This window comes from Alligator sinensis, unplaced genomic scaffold, assembly GCF_000455745.1.
Source record: "Alligator sinensis unplaced genomic scaffold, ASM45574v1 scaffold267_1, whole genome shotgun sequence".
NCBI classification, from domain to species: domain Eukaryota; kingdom Metazoa; phylum Chordata; order Crocodylia; family Alligatoridae; genus Alligator; species Alligator sinensis.
In genome coordinates this window covers 2,397,499-2,416,373 of record NW_005842100.1, presented here as the reverse complement: position 1 = coordinate 2,416,373, position 18,875 = coordinate 2,397,499, and the positions used below count along the sequence as shown (strand labels likewise).

The 18,875-nt window shown below is 41.0% G+C and overlaps 1 protein-coding gene across 1 annotated transcript in view; it reads right to left on the bottom strand.

The window, feature by feature from the left end:
• Window positions 1–428: 428 nt before the first annotated feature.
• The window catches only part of BTBD11 (BTB domain containing 11), a 278,838-nt gene continuing 260,391 nt past the window's right edge, over window positions 429–18,875 (bottom strand). Inside the window, exons 14-18 of the mRNA XM_025204909.1 lie at window positions 18,131–18,233; window positions 12,737–12,818; window positions 11,276–11,344; window positions 8,016–8,129; window positions 429–4,770 (exon numbers count right to left, since the gene is read on the bottom strand). Coding sequence (XP_025060694.1) covers window positions 4,561–4,770; window positions 8,016–8,129; window positions 11,276–11,344; window positions 12,737–12,818; window positions 18,131–18,233 — 578 coding nt within the window. The 3' untranslated portion in view covers window positions 429–4,560. The remainder of the gene's footprint in view (window positions 4,771–8,015; window positions 8,130–11,275; window positions 11,345–12,736; window positions 12,819–18,130; window positions 18,234–18,875) is intronic.

Genomic DNA, 18,875 nt, shown 5'->3' with positions numbered 1-18,875 from the left:
AATGAGTGTAGACTTGCAGGACACTGGAAAGACATCACGGGGTTACAGTGGACTACAAGCTGAATGACTGCAAGTCAATGAAGTAATATTGCTGCAAGGAGAAAAGTAAGAGCATCCCATAAAACCTTAACAGAAATGTGAATTCTAGTCTGCATAAGTAAAGCCTCACAGAGAGTGCTGTGTCTGGTTTTGGGAGCACACTTTAAGAGCATGTAAACAAATTGAAAAGAGTCCTGAAGAGAGAAACAAAAATTATTACAGGCTTAGTTTATTTAATCTAGAGAAGAAAAGAGTGACTTTGATCACAGCCTTCAAATACAAAAAGGGCTGTTAAAGGAAGGATAGCAATCAATTGTTCTCTACATCTGCTGAGGTCAGGATAAGAAGTAAAGGGTTTAAATCACAACAAGGGAGATTTCAGTTAAAGATCACGAAGGTCTTCGTTTAAGTCATGGAACAGGTTACCTAGAGATGCTGTGCTCCATCATTAGAAGATTTTAGGTGTACAGTAGACAGGCATTTGTCTGTGATGGCTTAGACAAAGATGATCCTGCCTTGATCAGGGGGTAGACTAGATGACCTCCTGAGGCCACTTTTCAGTCCTGTGTGTCTATGATTGTATTATTTTAGTGTAGCTCATTTCAGTGAGAATTGAGGGAATATTTTTAATCTTCAAAGAACATAACACCACATGCTACATATTGGCAGTTGACTGGAGGTTCCTGAAAGTCTCCCTAATGCACCACACATCCTAATATATTTAAGAGACTAGTGCAATATTTGGTATCAAGCAAATGGTCAGAAGATCTTCAACAAGAACAGGGTCAGTTTTGAAGTGCCATGTAGAGATTTAGCAGAACAACAACAGTGAAAGTTTTGCCACTAATTCCTCACACATCACTAAGAATATTTTCACTATGCCTTTAATTATGTTTTGCACAAGTTCATGAATGAAGTGGGCCTGTGTATGCAAACTATTAGACTGCAAAAAGGCTCAGCCCCAAGAAAAATGTCCTTCTTCCAATGTGGATAACATCTGGATGGCAGCTGTTTTTAGAGGATGGAAGGGGCTTTGGCCTGTGGAGCAGGAAAAAATTGAGCAACATGGAGGCACAATGATAAAGAGCCATATAAAAACAAAAATGAAAAGCCCCAGAGAGAGCTGCAGGATGAGAAGTTCTGACTGAAAAAATAATCACATACTTTTTTCTAAAAGATTTTATAAACATTTCTAGTTCATCAAAAACTGGGTGAACTGGAAAAGTTCTCCCAGTTAAGGAGGGGAGGAAAGAATTCTTCCCCAAATTTGAGAAATAATGACAAGTGGCGAAGAGACAAATGATCCTATGGTTTTCATTGACTAAAAAGTTAGCACTGCCTTTCTAAAGGATACTCATATCCATTGCTTTGGTAAAAGGGGTCATTCTGTAAGACCATATATAATAAGGTCATATTCACAGGAAATGGCAAGCATTTTAACTGCTTTTTTGGATAAAATTAATCACAAAGACCTCCACTGAAATGATGACAGTTTTCACATGGTTGGATGCATTGGGCAGCTCTGCACTTGGAATCTAATACTATGTATTATGGAGTTCAGCGGGATCCAGGATATTTGGTGAATCTAGACCCACTGCTTACAGTATCTTTAACAGCAACAGGCATTGTCTCATAATTCAATAGCCACAATCCTCTTTCAGGAGCATCTTTGGTCCCATAGACTATTATAGTCTTTTTCTCCTGTACATGCTTAACTAAGACCAGCAAAATGCATCTCGTGGCAGCAGTAAGTTAAATTTGAAGCTTTATACCATGGAACAGCAAGTATTATATCATGCTCAGTGTTCCAGGTTAACAGGCCTTAAAAAGCTGAAGGAACGCACAAATCTATGGGCTGACACAACCCTACTGCAGTCAAAGATGTATGTTTTCCATTTGATTTTGTGTCTGATTTTGTCCTCTGATGTCTATGCACAACTCCCATCTCATCCTCCATTTACAAATCAGAGAACAGATTGCGTTTCTATAAGAAAACTTGGACAAATTTAATGCTCTTGAAAGATGTGATGAAAAGAGCAGAAATGAAGACCTCTATTTATCAGCAGGATGTACAACACAAAATCAGTGCATGCTTACCCATGGTGTCTTTCCATCATGTCTCAATCCTAAACTGGAGAGACCACATCTCTGGACAAGATGGGAGTGAACTCTCTATTCCTCTATGGCCTTCGATTTCTCTCTGAAACTGCCAAAAGAGGTCATACCTTTTTGTGATGAGTTTCTGCACATCCATCTATATTCCATGTGGGCTATCACAAAATAACTCAGAACACAGCTCTGTACTACATTGCCAATACCTGAAGACATCATTAACGCTCCAAAGACAATGCAGCATGAGCAATTACCATCATGTTGGATATCAGACTGCTAGCTGAACTTAAACCTGTGCTTTTACTTCCCAGAGAGCTAAATCCTGTCACATGCATGAAGCTCTTCCATGTAACTTGACTTCTCTATGTGCATCTATAGGTAGAAGTTAGCAAACTGATTACTGGATGAAATTCTAGAGCTTTTGCAATTTTAAAGCCTTAAGCTGGTCGTCAAGGTTTTTTCTTATTATTTAGATTGTTACCAATGTGGAAAAATGGGTTTCTATGGCCAAGGAAGCACACCAAACTATAATAAACACCCCCTAGAGCTGCAATCACATTGATCAAGTTCTTGCTTCTCTAGTATTGCAACATTCACAGAAAAGTAAGTTGCCATTAGTTAAATGTTCCAGGCAACATCTTATGACATATACTATGCAGAAAAAAATGGTCTAATAATTGATTGCTAGGTTGACATGCTGTGTCTCTCTGTGACATTAATGGACATTTAGGCAATTTTGTAATTTGCTGCAGATACTGTATAGGCTTTAAAATGATCAAGCATACAGGAGGAATTACAGATCAGTATAATAAAACTGCTTCCTACCATGTTGATAACTAATGTGAAAACTATATTTTTTGATCATTCCAAAAGCTATAAACGTGAAATAGCACCGGACAGAAGTACTCTAACAAAAGACCAAGGAGTTACCATGCATTGTCAAATTAAAGCTTTTAAAAATCTATGACCTGGGCACAATTTAAAAAGCCATGCTTAAAAATAAATACATTAATGTAATTTTGCCACAGAAAAGATAGCAACTTTCTCCTGTTCTTTACTATGCTTTGGATCAATTAATTAATGAAAGGAATCATTCAAATACAAAGTGTCAGGAATATTGTGGCACTTGACAGGTTTCTTTTGCTAACAATATGCTGCAAAATAAATTGAGCCCTGACACAAAACACCTCCTTTATAGGTAACCTATACATTCTTAAGATACAATGAAAAATCATTCTATAGTACATATTTAATAACAATTAAAAAACCCTTAACTTTTTCACAATCTCTGGCCACTAGCAAAGTATCCACGTATTACTAGAGTAAGAGTCTGGTATTAACTCTTCCATGTAACGCACAGAAATCATCATCTTCCAAAGCGTCTCTGGGGAGTTCTATCCATATGATTTGCACCAAGAAAAGAGAATGCAAAAATGCTGAGTTCACAAATGGAGTTTGACAAGAAGTAACATTGAATCTGTCTTGGCAAAAACGAAGCACAAACGTAACATTTCACAGGTACAGTTACCATGCAAATGCATGTTGAGTTTGTTGTTGTTTTTTAATCCCAAATCACAATTAGCATGCAGTTTTTTTCCCTCAACTACTGTATTAGAAATATCTCGGAAATGTACCTCTTTGGTGTAACCATAGCCATTTAGGCAAGATTATACCATGTTAGGAAAGAATACAAGTAAAACCTGGTCATATATATGTTTATACAGTGTACATTTTACCATTTGAAAAACAAAACATGTTACATAGATTCTCAGACACAAATCTGTTGAAAATGAAAAGTTTAAGCTGAAGAAATAGATTTTAATCTACAAGGCCACCCCGTTTTTATGAACAATTTTAAAAAGTTCCCACCCCTAAAAATTTGCCAGTATATTTCCTCAGTTATAACAGTCTTACCAACTCCCTAACACATTCGACCCTAGCTAAACAGCAAGTAACAGATCTTACATTTCTTAACTGCACAATATAATGGGCTTTGGGATAGATACAACACGGTTCTTAGACGTATAACCCTGTGGAACAAAATAACCTTAAATGACTGACTGGTCAGTTTAAGTGTTCCATGGCATCGTTGCTTGGGCAGAAGCTTCTGCTGTTCAGCGGTGTGTGTTCTGGCTTTTGTTGGCATTAGCTCCGTGATCACACTTTTGTGTTCCGACTTGAACATAACAGCAATTCATGGAAAAGTGTTATATCCTTGTTACTCAAAAATGTGTGGGAGCCTTATATACCATTTTCCCACTTCCAAGTGAGGCTGCAGCCTAAAAGCAGCATCTTTGGCCAACAAAAAGTATTCCAATGTAAACTGGAATTTTTCGTTTACATTTAAGGAACTACAACAGGAGACTTAACTTGCAGGGTCTTTTCTGAGTGTTATCTCCTTCCTGAACTTTATACAATGGAGCCCTTTGAAGAAGACAAATGAATCGACTGAATCCTTGTTGCCAACGTCCTCTGTAAGTCTTGCAGTACGTTTTGACCAGATGTTTCTCCATTCTTGTCATACAACAGCTGTTTGAAAGCTTCGTTTTCAATGAGGACCATCATATTTTTTAGAAAGTAGCCTTCGCAATAGGAAGATAGTTCTGTGACTCCAAGAAACTACAAAAAGTGGAGATTAGAGAAAGATAATTACTCTGATATAAACAAGTTAGTTAATTGTGCATTAGAGGATTACAAACTGCATGCAGGTAAACATACAGGCTAGGTCTTTCAGACAGTGTGCTGACACATACTAACATATGTGTGGGTCAAGTGATACTTCACACTCTTTGGTTCAAAGGATAGACAGGCTACACACCATGTCATAGATCTTGGTTGCTTTGGAGACAAAATTTCAAGGCTGAAGCACTGGTCCAACAGAAATAAATGGGACCTTTACGTTTTGGAAGCAAGCACAGTCTCTCTGCACTGCTGCCAAATAGGGTACATCTGACTTGAGAAACCCATCATCAGGAGTTAGACCTTAAACGCACTCATACGCTTGGGGTGAAGCAACTCCAGATGAAAAATGCTCTCTTTGCAACACAGGAAATATGCTACTTCTGGGCTTACTATGCTTTCTTCACAATCCACATACCCCAGCTCTGTAACACATAAGGACTATCCAGTACATGAGAAAGCCCTCAGTGACTCAACAGAGAATCTGAATTAGCAACTGCTCCGTCAGAGGTAATGAGTAAATGGACAACTCCTGAGTTTATGCAGTGGCTGCCCCCTCTGTACTGTGCTGCAGGATCAAAATCTCAGTGAGTTGTGCAAAGCGTACAGAACAGTGCTCCGTGCACCCATCCAAATTCTTGCCGGGTCAAGTCCTGGGAGCAAATGGGAAACTCTGGACATGGCTGCAGAGGTGCAGCCTGGAGGCCCAGGTGAGCCAGAGGACTGGATGTGTTTTCCTGACATTAGCCCTCAGAGCTTCCTTCTTTTTGACCAAAGTGGTGGTCTTATCTCACTGCTATTCTGATATCAATTGTGGTGGCTCTGAATTGTGACTCTTACCAAGGTGGGGGAGTGGGGAGAGGATGCAGGCAGTCAGTGCAGACAAGGAGGCTTCCTGTGAGAGAGCATCCTTTGGGGTTTGGACAATTAGGTCTTCAGCTGGTGTAAACTGAAGTAGTGCCACTGAGCTTAGTGGGGCTCTGCTAACTGATACCAGTTGTGGACCTGAGAGCGAGCTCATGATTGCACTGTGGATTTATATTGGTCTCTTAAACTTTTACTCCATTCTTCTTTACTACTTTTTGCATCCTCTTTCCACTGGAGAGATTCTATATTTTTCTTGTCTTTATTTGTTCACTTTAGACCCAGCTCACGTGCTGGATAAATGCTGAGTATCATTATGCATCTACCCAAAACTCCTATGGACTTCAACGGAAGTTTACATCTTATAAGCAAACCACAACTGGTATGCATTGGGATCTAACCACTGAATGTCACCAATGCAATTTGTCAACTCAGTGTTTTTGTCTGGAAGGGCACACAGCTATGAAGAACAAGAGTGAAAATGGAAACTTGGGAGCTGTACTCTTCAGAGGACTGTGTCTTCCCTGGGTCTTTTCAGGCATTGGGATGGAGAATCCTCAGAAATGATCTAGATGAGCTGACTAACCAGAATATAATATTATTCCATGCCAAACAGTTAACTTATGTGCTGTAATATTTTATTTATATATAGACGTATACACACACACACACGCATATATATATATAAACACACCTATACTGCTACTATACTATAGCACTACAATATTAAATAGTAATAATACATACTGATGAAGAAATGGAGGCTTAACTAAATGACCTACATTCTGAGCAGAACTGAAAAAAATGAAGTGTGAGCAAGTTTCCTCATTTATACATGATAACGAATAGATGTTAAAAAGGGAAGGGCTTCTCATGCAGAGTTTTGTGTTGCTGTGGCTAGACTGCTTGTGGGACCTGAGCTTAGACCTCAGGTGTCTCTACAATACTAAAGTTCATGGTGCAGACATACTCTTGATCTCACTAGCCTGCTACATACACAACTTCCACTGAATGCCAAGATAGCTCCCTGAAAGAAGGCCTTTCAGGATCAGGTCCACAGGAATGAACCAAGATTCTTCAATCCATGTAAGCACTGGCCTAAGTTTGGCTTTAGTGGGGCTCTACACAGGCTTAAAGATGAACACATGCTCAAGTGCTTTGCTGAACTAGGGACTATATAAATAAAAAGCCTGGTTTGGATTATCTCCTGGTGCAAAGAAAAAACCACAAGAGCTGAAATTAAAAGTTGAACTATTCATTTAATTAGGTACAAAAACACTGATAGATTCAGAAATGGCTTTGCTAAAATTAAATTAAAAAGTAGCTTTCAAAGGGTATAACATTTCTCTTCATTGGGATACTGTAGATTATTTTTTCCCTCTGACAGGCAGACCTATAACTACCCTTCATATGTAGCTCATTTTCAGGAACTATTTTTTCCCCTTTACCAGCACTGGCAGCACACATGCACAACCATACAACACACTGGGGTTTCTATATGCACGCAAAATTCTTTAGGGTGGGGAATAAAGATTTGAACATGAGGAGGTAAAATAACCTACAGATTACCTCAAACAAGTGGTGCTCAAACCTCTGCCACACCATATCATTAAAGCTTTTGTATGAGTCATATTATTTATAGAGAAATAATTTTAGGAATGCTTCTAAAATATTTATTGGGAATATATTTTTATTCCTCTGCCTGCAAATGTGAGTCCAACTCAAGGGGAGAGAAAATAATTAAAACTAAGTGATGCAAAACACCTCCATAAATGACCTGGAATAGGCTTTCTAGATTTAAAAAATGCCATGCCTTTAAAGTCAGATTACTCACTCCCCGACCACCCCCTTGCAGGACCGTAAATACTGGATTCCATTGGGAAGGTGGAGACTCTTTTCTCTGATGGTATAACGTTCTCATTACTATCCTGGCAAGGCCACAAGACACTGCACTTTTTGCAGAGTGACATTTTTCGTTATAGAAAAACTGTGACTTAGCAAGACCAAGTACCATTCCTTGTGGGGTCTCAGGCAAGGGGAATTGTGGTAAAATCCCCTTCAGAGGGGCAAAGGAGGGAAGTTCTATTAGTTGTTTAAACTGATTTCTTTAAAAGCAACTGTTTTAAATGGCATAGGACTTTGGAATATTAAAGTAAGTCCCAGAGGGACAGGTGAGAGGCGTAGAGGGTCATAGATACATGATAAATTGCATAAGAGCACAATATATCAATCATTGCTTGTCACAAGGCTACCACCTTCCATACTTGGTGGATGCAAATAGTCACACACTTGCATGCACACACATAGACAATTATTTTTACCTTGGCATGATTATAAATATCCACGCAGTTTTCTGTATTGATACTTTTTGCACAGATGATTTCACAGTGTCGCTGTAAAGCTTCAAGCTGGAAAAATTTGGCAGCAGAGAGAAGCTAAAGAGCAGAAAAAAATGATCAGAAGTGCTGAGCAGAATAGTTCTAAATGTTACCATGCATTACATTAGTACTTTGTTAGGTTTTTTTTCCACTGTCCTCTAATGAGGTTTGACCCAATTTTTTGTCAGGTAAGTCACAATAAGATGGCTTTTTGAGCTGATATAGTCTTTTGCACTGCTACAAAGGGAAGGTAACACATCCGATCAAGCTATTGTGAGCACCTATAAGCAGATGATGAGTAGAAAGGAACTTTCAGACTCAGATGTGGGGAGGGGGAAGGGGATGGAGGGAACCAACAATGTATAAACTCATCAGATCTCTGTGTGCTATAATGGAAGCAGCACCTATGAGAGCCTGTGGCCACTTCAGAAAGGCATTTCTCACTGGAAGAACCTGCAGAGCCATGTGCCTGAAATAAATGATCTGAGTTCAACCCTACTGGACACAACACATCAAAGAGTACACGAGGGCTTCGTATAGGAACTGCTGGAGGAGATGCAATGGCCTGGGTTATGCAGGAAATAAGACAAGATCATCATCATAGCCCTATCTGGCTTGATATATTTATGAAACTTCCAGAGCTCTAAACTATCATCTCAGCTGTCAGAGGGTGAACGCAGAATTCCTCTCACTCTCTTTGGTGGCTGGAGAGAAACCGTAAGATCTTTTGTGTGAAATCCTGACTTTGTTGAAGTTAACATGAATTTTTCTACTGACTTCACTGGGGACAGGATTTCACTTGCTCTCTCTTTTCTTTCTTTTCTGGCTGAGCCCCTATTCACCACCATTTTTCTTGTTCTGCTGCAAGTTCTTCCTGCCTCTCTTCTCTGGCTTAGAAGTAGGCAAGTGTTCTTCAGTGCTCAGCATGCTGTTCTCAGCAGTACACAGATAACAGAGTTGAGCTGGGTGCTCTATCTATCTTTAGGCATTTATATAACCCGTAGCACCACAGGATGCTGGGGACACCAGACAAAAGAGCCTTTCAGTGAAACCCAACAGTGCTCTCAGGCTGGTAAGTAGGGTTGTTGGTGGGGGAAAAAGCTGTTAGCCTGCTGTTCTGGCTTATCCCATCCATTTACTTCAAATGCTGTTCTAATCCCAGAAATAAACCCAAATTCTGGAAATCCGCAGTGGCAATGTGATGCCAGACAGCTGGCCCCAATTATGAACTGCAGGAAAGATTTCTGATTAGTATTTCTGGTACTTCTTTTATCATATTTGGAATAAAGTAAATAGCTCAATGTAATTTAGAAAACTCAAGCCGAGTCTTAGTCCAGCTGCCACAGTATCTCAGGGAAGATTACAAGGGCTCTTAAACCATAGGAATCTTGAGGGGTTAACACTCCCCTCTTAATCAGCTATCTGTATCAGGGGTCAGCAACCTATGGCTTAGAAGCCAGATCTGGCCTACAGATATGGGGCTTTGATGTCATTTGGACGGTAGGAGGGTGCGGGAGGGGGCCTTCGGCAGCAGGGGCTTCTCCTATGCAGCCATGGGGAGAAGCAATTACACTGGTCAGATCCTAGTGCCTGCTCACCTCTGACCTGAGCTGAATCATTCCAGCCCACAGCCTGAATAGGTCACCAGCCACTGAGCTATATTGTTCTTACAGTGATATGCAACCCCTACCGTTTTTCCCAATTCAGGGACAGTCAAGGCAATGGGAAAGACATCAGAGGAGGCAATGCCGAGTGGATGGATACCCGTATACATCTGAGCAAGTGTTTTGCACCTACTCACACAATCAGTTGCTGGGGAGCTTATTATACACACACCCACACATGTTGAGCTCTACGATGCATTTTTTAGTGATCCAGATAATTACACATTTTATTTTAATATTTTACCTGTCTTTATGATTTATCTTATTTTCATTGTGAGCTGCCCTGAGTCTCTTCGATTGAGGGCAGTATAGTCATCTAATAAACAAATACCAGAAAATAGATCTATGGGTGGGGACACACAATACATTTACTACAGAGTAAACTGACTTTACTCCATCGTTGAAGTAGAGCAAACACATGATGCACAACCTTACACCAGCGTATGTCACTCCACTCCAGGATAAAGTTGCCCTTAAGGAAATGAGTACATATGCTAGCGGTGTACAAGTGGTCTTTTCTCTCCAAGTTAATTTCATCAGGCTTGACCTACTGCTGGCAGCCAGTCCATGGGAGCTGTTTGTATCTCACTTCCTTACTACAATGTAAATTTACTATAGAGCAAAATCCATGGCAAACTACTCTGTAGTAATTGTGTCATGTGTTTGTAGCTTCTGTCTATAATTTTGTGATACTAACTAGGTTGAGAACTTTTTTTTTTTATAGAAAGGGTTTAGGTTTAGAGACTTCTTTGCCAAAATTCCATGAGTGAACTGGAAAAACAACAAATGATTTATTAAGAATAAAAAAGTTGATTTGACTGAGCCTAATTAAACCTGCACCAACAAACTTGTGAGGATTTATTACAGATCTGTCTGATTCCACAAATAGACCTGCACCAGACCTTCTCTACGTGATTATTTTAAATATTACTGTACCTACTGAAACATACTCTGATTGGTCAGTCATATCCTGCAGGCATGACACAGTTGCTGTCACTTTCTTTGCATGGATGCCCCAAGTAGGAACAGTGCGGTGACAGTGTAATATAACAATATCATCTGGTGCCAACCTACATGCAAGATGTGCACTGGGATTGTAACCAACTCTCAATGATTTTAATATCTACCACCCTGCATCCTTTTAGTTCAAATTATGTTTTGCTTTGTGATTTTTCTCTTTTTTTCCCTGTTGTCAAATAAATTCTGCTTTCATGCAAGTGAATGGGTGTGGAGGCTGTCACCTGGGGTGCTATTGTGTCAGCTGGTATCAACTACAATCTGGGAAGGAAGTGTAAGGGGTACAGAGACAGGGTCAGATGGTAGCAGAGATGAAAAGAGATTGTGATCCCCCCTCCCAAAATAGTGCAGGCAGATGCCAGATTATGCCCTGGGAGAACTAAATGACCTGGTAAAAACTGTCACCACAGTTCTTTGCTGTTTGCCAATGCCCATTTGAAACCATTCCCATGTGCATTCCTACAAATGGTCCAGAGCTTATTTATGCTAGCATCTTGTGGAATGAAGTGAAATATTTCTTACCTCCATTATTTCATTATTTTTAATCAGAAGTGACTCTGCACCTCCATAATAAAGATACTGCATAACCAGCTGCAACAAAACAGAGAGATTTTTAGCTTACAAAAAGCACACCAGGGTGACACAGGCACATTATAGGTGCATGCCTTTCACTATCCTGACGGCCTCTGCTTTAGAGGTCACTGTCATTAATCGAAAAGGATGAAGTGCTTGGAGCCATACCAGCCCCGCTTGGGTAAGAACATGTGAAAGAAGGGAAGGGGACATAATGAAGAAGCAGGATGCTTCAGGAATATATCAGGGCACAGGTAAAAAGGGGAGAAGCAAGTGAGATCAGCAAACCACTTCTAGGGCCACAGATTCACAAGTCAGCTTGGTCAAAAGGGGAAAAATTTAAGGTCATGCAAAGATCCTTTCTCTGCCTCTGCCCATTGTAAAGCCTCCTCTTCACAGGTGGCATGCTTTCTCTTCCTAGGCCCCATCCGTTGCACTGCTGTGACTCTCCAGTGAGGTCCAAGTAGTTTGTGAGGGAAATCAAACCTAGTACTTTCATTATGAATTGCCAGGTCATTTACGATTCTCCTTTTACACAATCTATTCAAGAGTACATGCCACAGTGAAATGGCTGCTTCTTGAATCCCTCTCTTTATGGGTAACCATATCTTCTCCTCCTCTACACTATCCTGTTGCCATGCATGGTTGGTGAGAAGGGACTGCTGAGACTGCACTGCAATATGGGCCAAGTAAGATTTCCCTTCACTGAAATTGCAATAAACCTAAATGTTATTACAGGCAGCTGTAAGTTGCACGGAGGAATCTCTGAGGCTCGAACAATCAAGAAATGGAACTGTATTTGCTCTGGGTAAAATGAATTTTCTTTGGCTTGGTGCATCTAATGCGATCTGCAAAGGAGGTAGGTTTAGGTCTACGTTTTTGTGGACGGCATTAGAAAGTTTAATTAAACAACAATGCTAGGAAAGGACTTAATATCCTTCCAAACCTGTGCATTCAATACAGAAATAGCAACGACAGAGAAAGGACTCTAAAAGCCCATGCAAATGCAGAGGCATAACTAGATGCTTGAGAAATCTGGGTGGTGGCAGAGCATGGGACGGCTCAGTTGCTGAGCTCCTGGTGATGGCTGGGCCACCCGTGCAGCAGCTATTTTTGAACCTCCACCCTCCCTCCGACACACTACTGTGCATTTATTCCACTGCAATGCACTGCTCTGACTTCAAAGACTAGGCAAGTAATATTCATAGAGCTCACTATAGCTCTTCACACATTATTTGGGTTTAATCAATAACACAATGCAGATTAGCTTATGGAGTCAAGGCCTTTGCCCATGAAACCATTGCTCTAAGGTATGACATTCACTGAATGTAACTGCATTATGTTTTGTTGGGTATATGTACAAATTGTATTGCACATTTCACTTAGCTGCTATGCAAGCACTGACTTTACCTGAAATATGGGGTACTTCACATAGTTGATCTCAATACAAGTGCTATCAGCTGGGGGCTTGCTAGACAGCAGTGCTTTAAACCTAAATAAAAAACAAGCAAGACTGAAATACTAATCCAATTATATTTGCGATAAAATACAGCACAGTGGAAAGGAAGCTTCCTTCAATTATTGCAAAAATAGTACATTAAAATGCAGAGAAGCTTAGTGGGATTTGTGCGCTGACAACTGCAAAGGCTTGCACTTACTGTAGTTTAGAAGAATGTAACAATATTAAAATTTAAATGAATAAATTTCATTTTTTAGGAAACTTCATTCTACATTTCTGGAACACATATCTAATTTTATGAAAACTCTGTTTAGACAATATAGCTTCTGTAACCACTTGAACCTCATTACAGAATCTGAATCTTAATGTTTCTTTGCTTGAAGAATACCATTTTTTAGTAAAATCGGCTAAATTTAACTTATTTAACATTTCCTTTTTAGATGAAAACCAATATGCATTTTTGCCCATTTCATTTTGCTGGTTTTGCAAAATTGCTCAGAACAAAATGCTAAATAAGTCCATTAAAAATCCTTCACAAAGATATTTAAAACTTTTATGTAGATTTAATACAATTGTTTGGGGATGAGGGGAGAACTGGATACTTTATTAGTCTCAGAATGATTATATGTGTATTAAATTCAATTAAAAGACCAACATGGCTAAATCCCAAGCATCTCAATGACCTGAACCTCAAGAAGGAAATATGCAAAAGGTGGAAACTAAGTCAAATTAGTAAGATGAATGTGAAAGAATAGCACTAGCATGCAGGGGCAAAAACAGAAAGACCAAGGCACAATGCGATGCAACTAGGAAGGGGCTGAAAGGTAAGAATAGAACATTCCAAAAGTACACTAGCAGTAAGAGGAAGATCAAGGAGGTTGCCTACTAATCTTTAGAGAGAGAAAGCTGATGATAAATGACAGCAAGAAGGCTGAAGTGCTTAATGACTTTTTCGGCTTCACTCTTCACTAAAAAGTTTAACTATGATCAGAGGGCTGACAGTATCAATAGCAAAGGGAAAAGCAGTCAGGCCGGAATAGGGAAAAACAGGTTAGAGTAGTGGTTCTCAACCTTTTCAGACTCAAGGCCCCCTGGAAAATGTCAGCTGTTAGTTTTAATTTGATTTTTTATTACAGAAAAATAATAGAGCTATTCTTCTGTTGCAAAGAACTCAGAAAGACTACAACAGGGCAGAATGGTTTTACCACTATGGATTCCTATCAGAAATCTCTGGGTGTATCTTGTGAATCATGTTTGCACACCTAACAGCACTAACATTTTGTGGCATTCTGTGGCCGCCCCGAAAGGATCTCAAGGCACCCAAGGGTGTTGTGGCACTCTGATTGAGAATCACTAAGTTACAGGCTATCTGTGCTTAATCTACACTACAAAGATTTGTCAGAAAAGCTATGTCAGTAACCCTCCCCCTTTCCCCACCTGGATCCGACTATGCTGAAAGAGGAGGGATTCCACTGGCTTGACTTCTGTCCTTTGGAGAGGTGGTCTAGTGAAGTCAGCAGAAAAAAAAACACCCTTCACTGCCATACAATTTGTCTCCGCTGTGGGGATTTGCTGAAATAGCTGTGGCAGCAGCAGCTCCTTTAGATATGTGAGATGCCTTCAGATTGGCTGGACCTGATGAAATCACCCTGGAGTAACTAGGGAGTTGGCTGAAGCAATCCTAGAGCTGTTAGTGATTCTCTCTGAGAATTCATGAAGGACAGGTAAGGTTCTGGAAGCTTGGCAAATAATGCCTATCTTTACAAAGGAGGACTCCAGGAATTATAGACTAGTCATCGTAACTTCAGGTCCTAGAAAGATACAGGTACAAAGAATTAAATAATCTATTTGTAAGTACCTAGGCAATAACAAGGTGAGAAAGATGCTTCTGGCATACATTCATTTCATGGTGCAATGGGATCTACTCCCTAGATCTCAACAATCACACCTCCTGCCATGCCACATGTGCATGGTAAGAGGTGCAATTTGGGGATCAGATCCCCATCACACTATTGCTAGTTGCTGCTGCAGCGGGAGCCCTTAAATTGGGTGCACATGTAACACCCTGCCCATTTATACTGTGATTAACACATTAATTGTAGCATAAATGTAATGCGTAGAAGGAGCCTACATAAATGGAGAATGCATGGTGAGGCAGTTCTGCACAGGGGAATCAGGAGTTCAAAGGAGATCACCAATAGAATATATGGCAAAAATGTCAGGTTGCTACAATAAAAGTAAACATCAAACAGGGATGTATTATAACCAGGAGTGATACTTTTACTCTTCTCAGCTGTGGAAAGACTTCTACTGGACTACTGTGTGAGTTTTGGCTACCATGCTTCAAGAAAGACACAAACTAACTGGAAAGCAATAAAAATGATCAGAGGTCTAGAAGGCAGGAGGTATGAGGAGAGACTGAAATAACTGGGTTTAGTTTAGAGAAAAAGAAGAGCAAGGGGAGACATGATAACAGTCTCAAATAGATAGATAAAAAATTGCTGTAAAGGAGAAGACAATGAATGCTAATCCACACCCATGGCCGTTACGACAAGAAGGAAGGGGCTTAAGTTGCAGCAAAGGAGATCTCTTGCAGCCCACCTCTCCAGGTCGCCTTAAACCATAAGCCAGTCTTGAAGGTTTAAAATATATATCTGCCTATGTATTTCTAATGTGCTTGACCACATAACAGGTACTCTAGAGACCACTGAAAAGGGCAGTGTCCTAATTGTTAACAATAGGCCTGTGGGAAGTGGCTAGCATTCACTTTGGATTCGGATTTGGCTGATTCAGGGGACTGATTCAATTCGGTGATTTGAATCACTGTCCTGAATCGATTCAGCCCAATCTGATTTGGTGATTCAGCCGCTGCAGACTTGGCTGAATCTCTGAATTGGACAGGCCCCATCCCCCGCCCACTTTCCTAGCCCCATCAATGGCTGCCCCACCCAGCCCCAGCTCCCAGCTTTAAAAAAAAAAGAAGCTCTGGGCTCACGGGCTCCTGCCAGGTTGGGGGTGGGGTGGGGATCCCTGCTGCTCCGCAGTGTGTGTGTGTGTAGCCAGTGAGTGTGGGGCTTTTTAAATCTTTTTTAAGGGCTGGGAGCTGGGGCTGGGCAGGGGTTGGGGGGCGTTCAGGGGAGCTGGGGGAGCAGGCAGGGGATGGGGCCTAGTGGGGATCCCCCCATGGTCCCCTCCCTCCTCCTCCAGCCCCTCCTCCCCCGCCCCCTACTTACCAGCACGGAGTCTGGGTCCAGCTCCCTGCTTCAGCGAGCAGGGGCTGCCTGAATCTCCAAAGCTCTCCGAATCTTTTCCCAATCAATTCGGAGAGCTTTAAATCAATTCGGACCTTTTTATTGGTCTCTTGATTCGATTCAGATTTAGAGATCCAGCTGCTGAATTGGGCCAAATCTCCTCTGAATTGAATCAGCACCCAAAGCTTCACACAGCCCTAGTTAATAAATGGATGACATTCCTAGTTGTTACATCTTTAACACAGATCAACAGCAAATAGTTCAAGGGATAATTCCCAGAGTTCTGTATTCACTAGAAACTGATGCTATATACAAACAACGTTACTCAAAGGTGCTATATATACACCACATTGTAAGCTCTTGTTCTCTGTACCTCCACACATTCCATTGCTATCATTCAACCCATGATTTGTTGACTAATGTTGAGTTCCAGACACCCAGGTTTGCTGGAAATACTTTATGTTAGTCATTCACTGAGAAATCCCTACTCTGTAGTCTTCACTAGGGCAACATTCCCATCAATTTCAGTGCAAGGTACAACCGCAGGGACTGCATGTTCAAGCAGCTGGCACTAGCTGGGTGATCTCATCGGTTACTGCCCTCCCCCCACCTTCCTCCTTCATCCTCATCTCTTCCCTCCCCTCCTTTAATTTATCTTGTTTCCTAACTAATAGTTTCTTCTTGTTCACCAAGCAGTCTCTATCATGCGATTCCTTGCAAGATAGGACAAATGGGGCTAGATCTTCGCTACCCAAGAGTGGGTATCTTCCCTCCCTGTGCACCATCCTGAATACATGAGCCACTTCTGCTGACATTCCTGAGATCTGAACACAGGAGTAAGTGGGCAGAGCACTGTCAGAGACCCTCATTCTGGAATTCCCTTCTGATGGTTTGCTAGACCTTCTGCATGCAGTGCAAAGCCCAGTTTATTTATTAAGACAAGTAGTTTCTGATGTGTGGTCTTGCCCATACACAGATCTTCCATCAGTTTAACTAAAAAAAAGTTTAGTTAGATCAATGCAAGCTCCTTTGTGGACACATTTCTATCGGTTGGCACTCCTGATTTAGAGTAAACCTGTACTTTTATCACTGTGCATTAAACAGACATAAGCTACTGAAATAAGAGTGCTTAGGCAAAACTCACCCTGGGCTAGCTAATCAGTTTAACAATGCCATTAATTGAACTGATAAATGCTTGTGTGAATGTGATAAGAAGGAAGTCTTGCTTAAGGCTTTTATAGGCCTTGTGCTTCTATTTCCAGGCTTTGGAATGGGGGATGCCTTTGGATGTAATGTGGCCTGTTGTTGTAGATATACAATTCTATTAAAAATATATATAAACCCTCTCAGTGGGTTGTGCAATGGAAGCTTGTTTCTATTAAATATAATGCATGTAGGCAAGGTACAAAGCAGGGTTTAGCCATTCAAACTATATGGAACCCGAGCATAAATGGAATGTGTCATCCAGGACTAGAGCCTCAAACAGGAAATGAGGTTCATGCAAGTAGACTCCTGTGGCCAGGTGAAGCAAAGTCAGTGGTGATCTGCACAGGGGAAGAGTCTGCATGTACGCAGCCTACAGCCCTTCATTTGTGAAATATCTTATACAACAGGGATTCTCAATCCCTGGGCCACGGCCTGATGCTGGGCTGTGGCGGGTTGGCTGCCGGTTCGCAGCATGGTCAGCTGCCAGACCGGAAGTGGCCACGGACTGGCAAACTGCAGCCCCTCAGAGCTGGGCGGAGAAGCTGTGGCTCCTTCCTCAGGGCTTGCGGCAGCATAGGGTTTGGCCCACCCCCCACCTGGGGGGTGAGGATATCCTTACCTGTTTTCTGGCCGGAAATTACAGCTGCAGTTGGCTGTGATTACTGGGCCGCGGCCACTTCCGGGCCGTGGTTTGCCGGGCCATGGCATAAAAACTTTGGGAACCCCTTTTATACATCTACCAAAGTAATGTTGTCAGAAAGTTACCTTCTAAGAAAAACATGAAACATGGAGGCTTCACCTGCATTGTTAGTCTTAACGCATCACCACAGTAAAAACAAAGATCAAACTAATTATCCATTCTTAAGAAGCATACATGTGTATATTTACCTTGGGGATGCAGTAAATAGTAATACTCTATGTGCATAAAAAGGCCTTCCTTCCACCAGGAATGTGACATCTGACATCTCTTTATTATTAAGAAAGTGAGGGTCTGGAATCAGAAAAGGAGATAAAAGAAACTCTTTAGTTGGGAATAGCTGACCTGTCTAAAAACTCTTTTCCTGTTTTGGTGAGAAAAGGCAAATGCTTAAGGGGATGCTCTTTTTACCTAGAAAAGCCTGTGAAGCTATTTTGACTAGCCTGAGATAGAACATATATAGATATTCTAACAGAACTTATACAAAGTAAATCCAAAAGCTTTGAAATTTGTTTTGATCTTTTGTAAGATAACAGCCATCCATCACATGGAGTTCATTCAAGATGGGGTGAATGCTGTTGGCTTACTAGTCCTAGTTCTTCTTCTATAGCTGTTGCTTGCTGGATCTAAGAAAACACAACATAGCCTTGTTATACAAGTCTGGCAGTGCACAATGGTCTAAGCATATACAAGACTAAGACCCAAGAGTAAGGACTAAAGGGCCAATTCTACACACCAAGGACTTCTATCAGAGTTATAGACGAGCAAGAAATTGCCCATATATTAAGAGTGGCCTCTGTAGCTTTTTATTAATTCTTCAGTTTACACTTATGTTTGTTCTGTCCTGTGTCCCCAGAGCACTCAAACAGGAATCTCATTTCTGAAGCCAGCTTTCTTGCACCACTGAGTAGACTATGACAGGATGACTAAATGAAC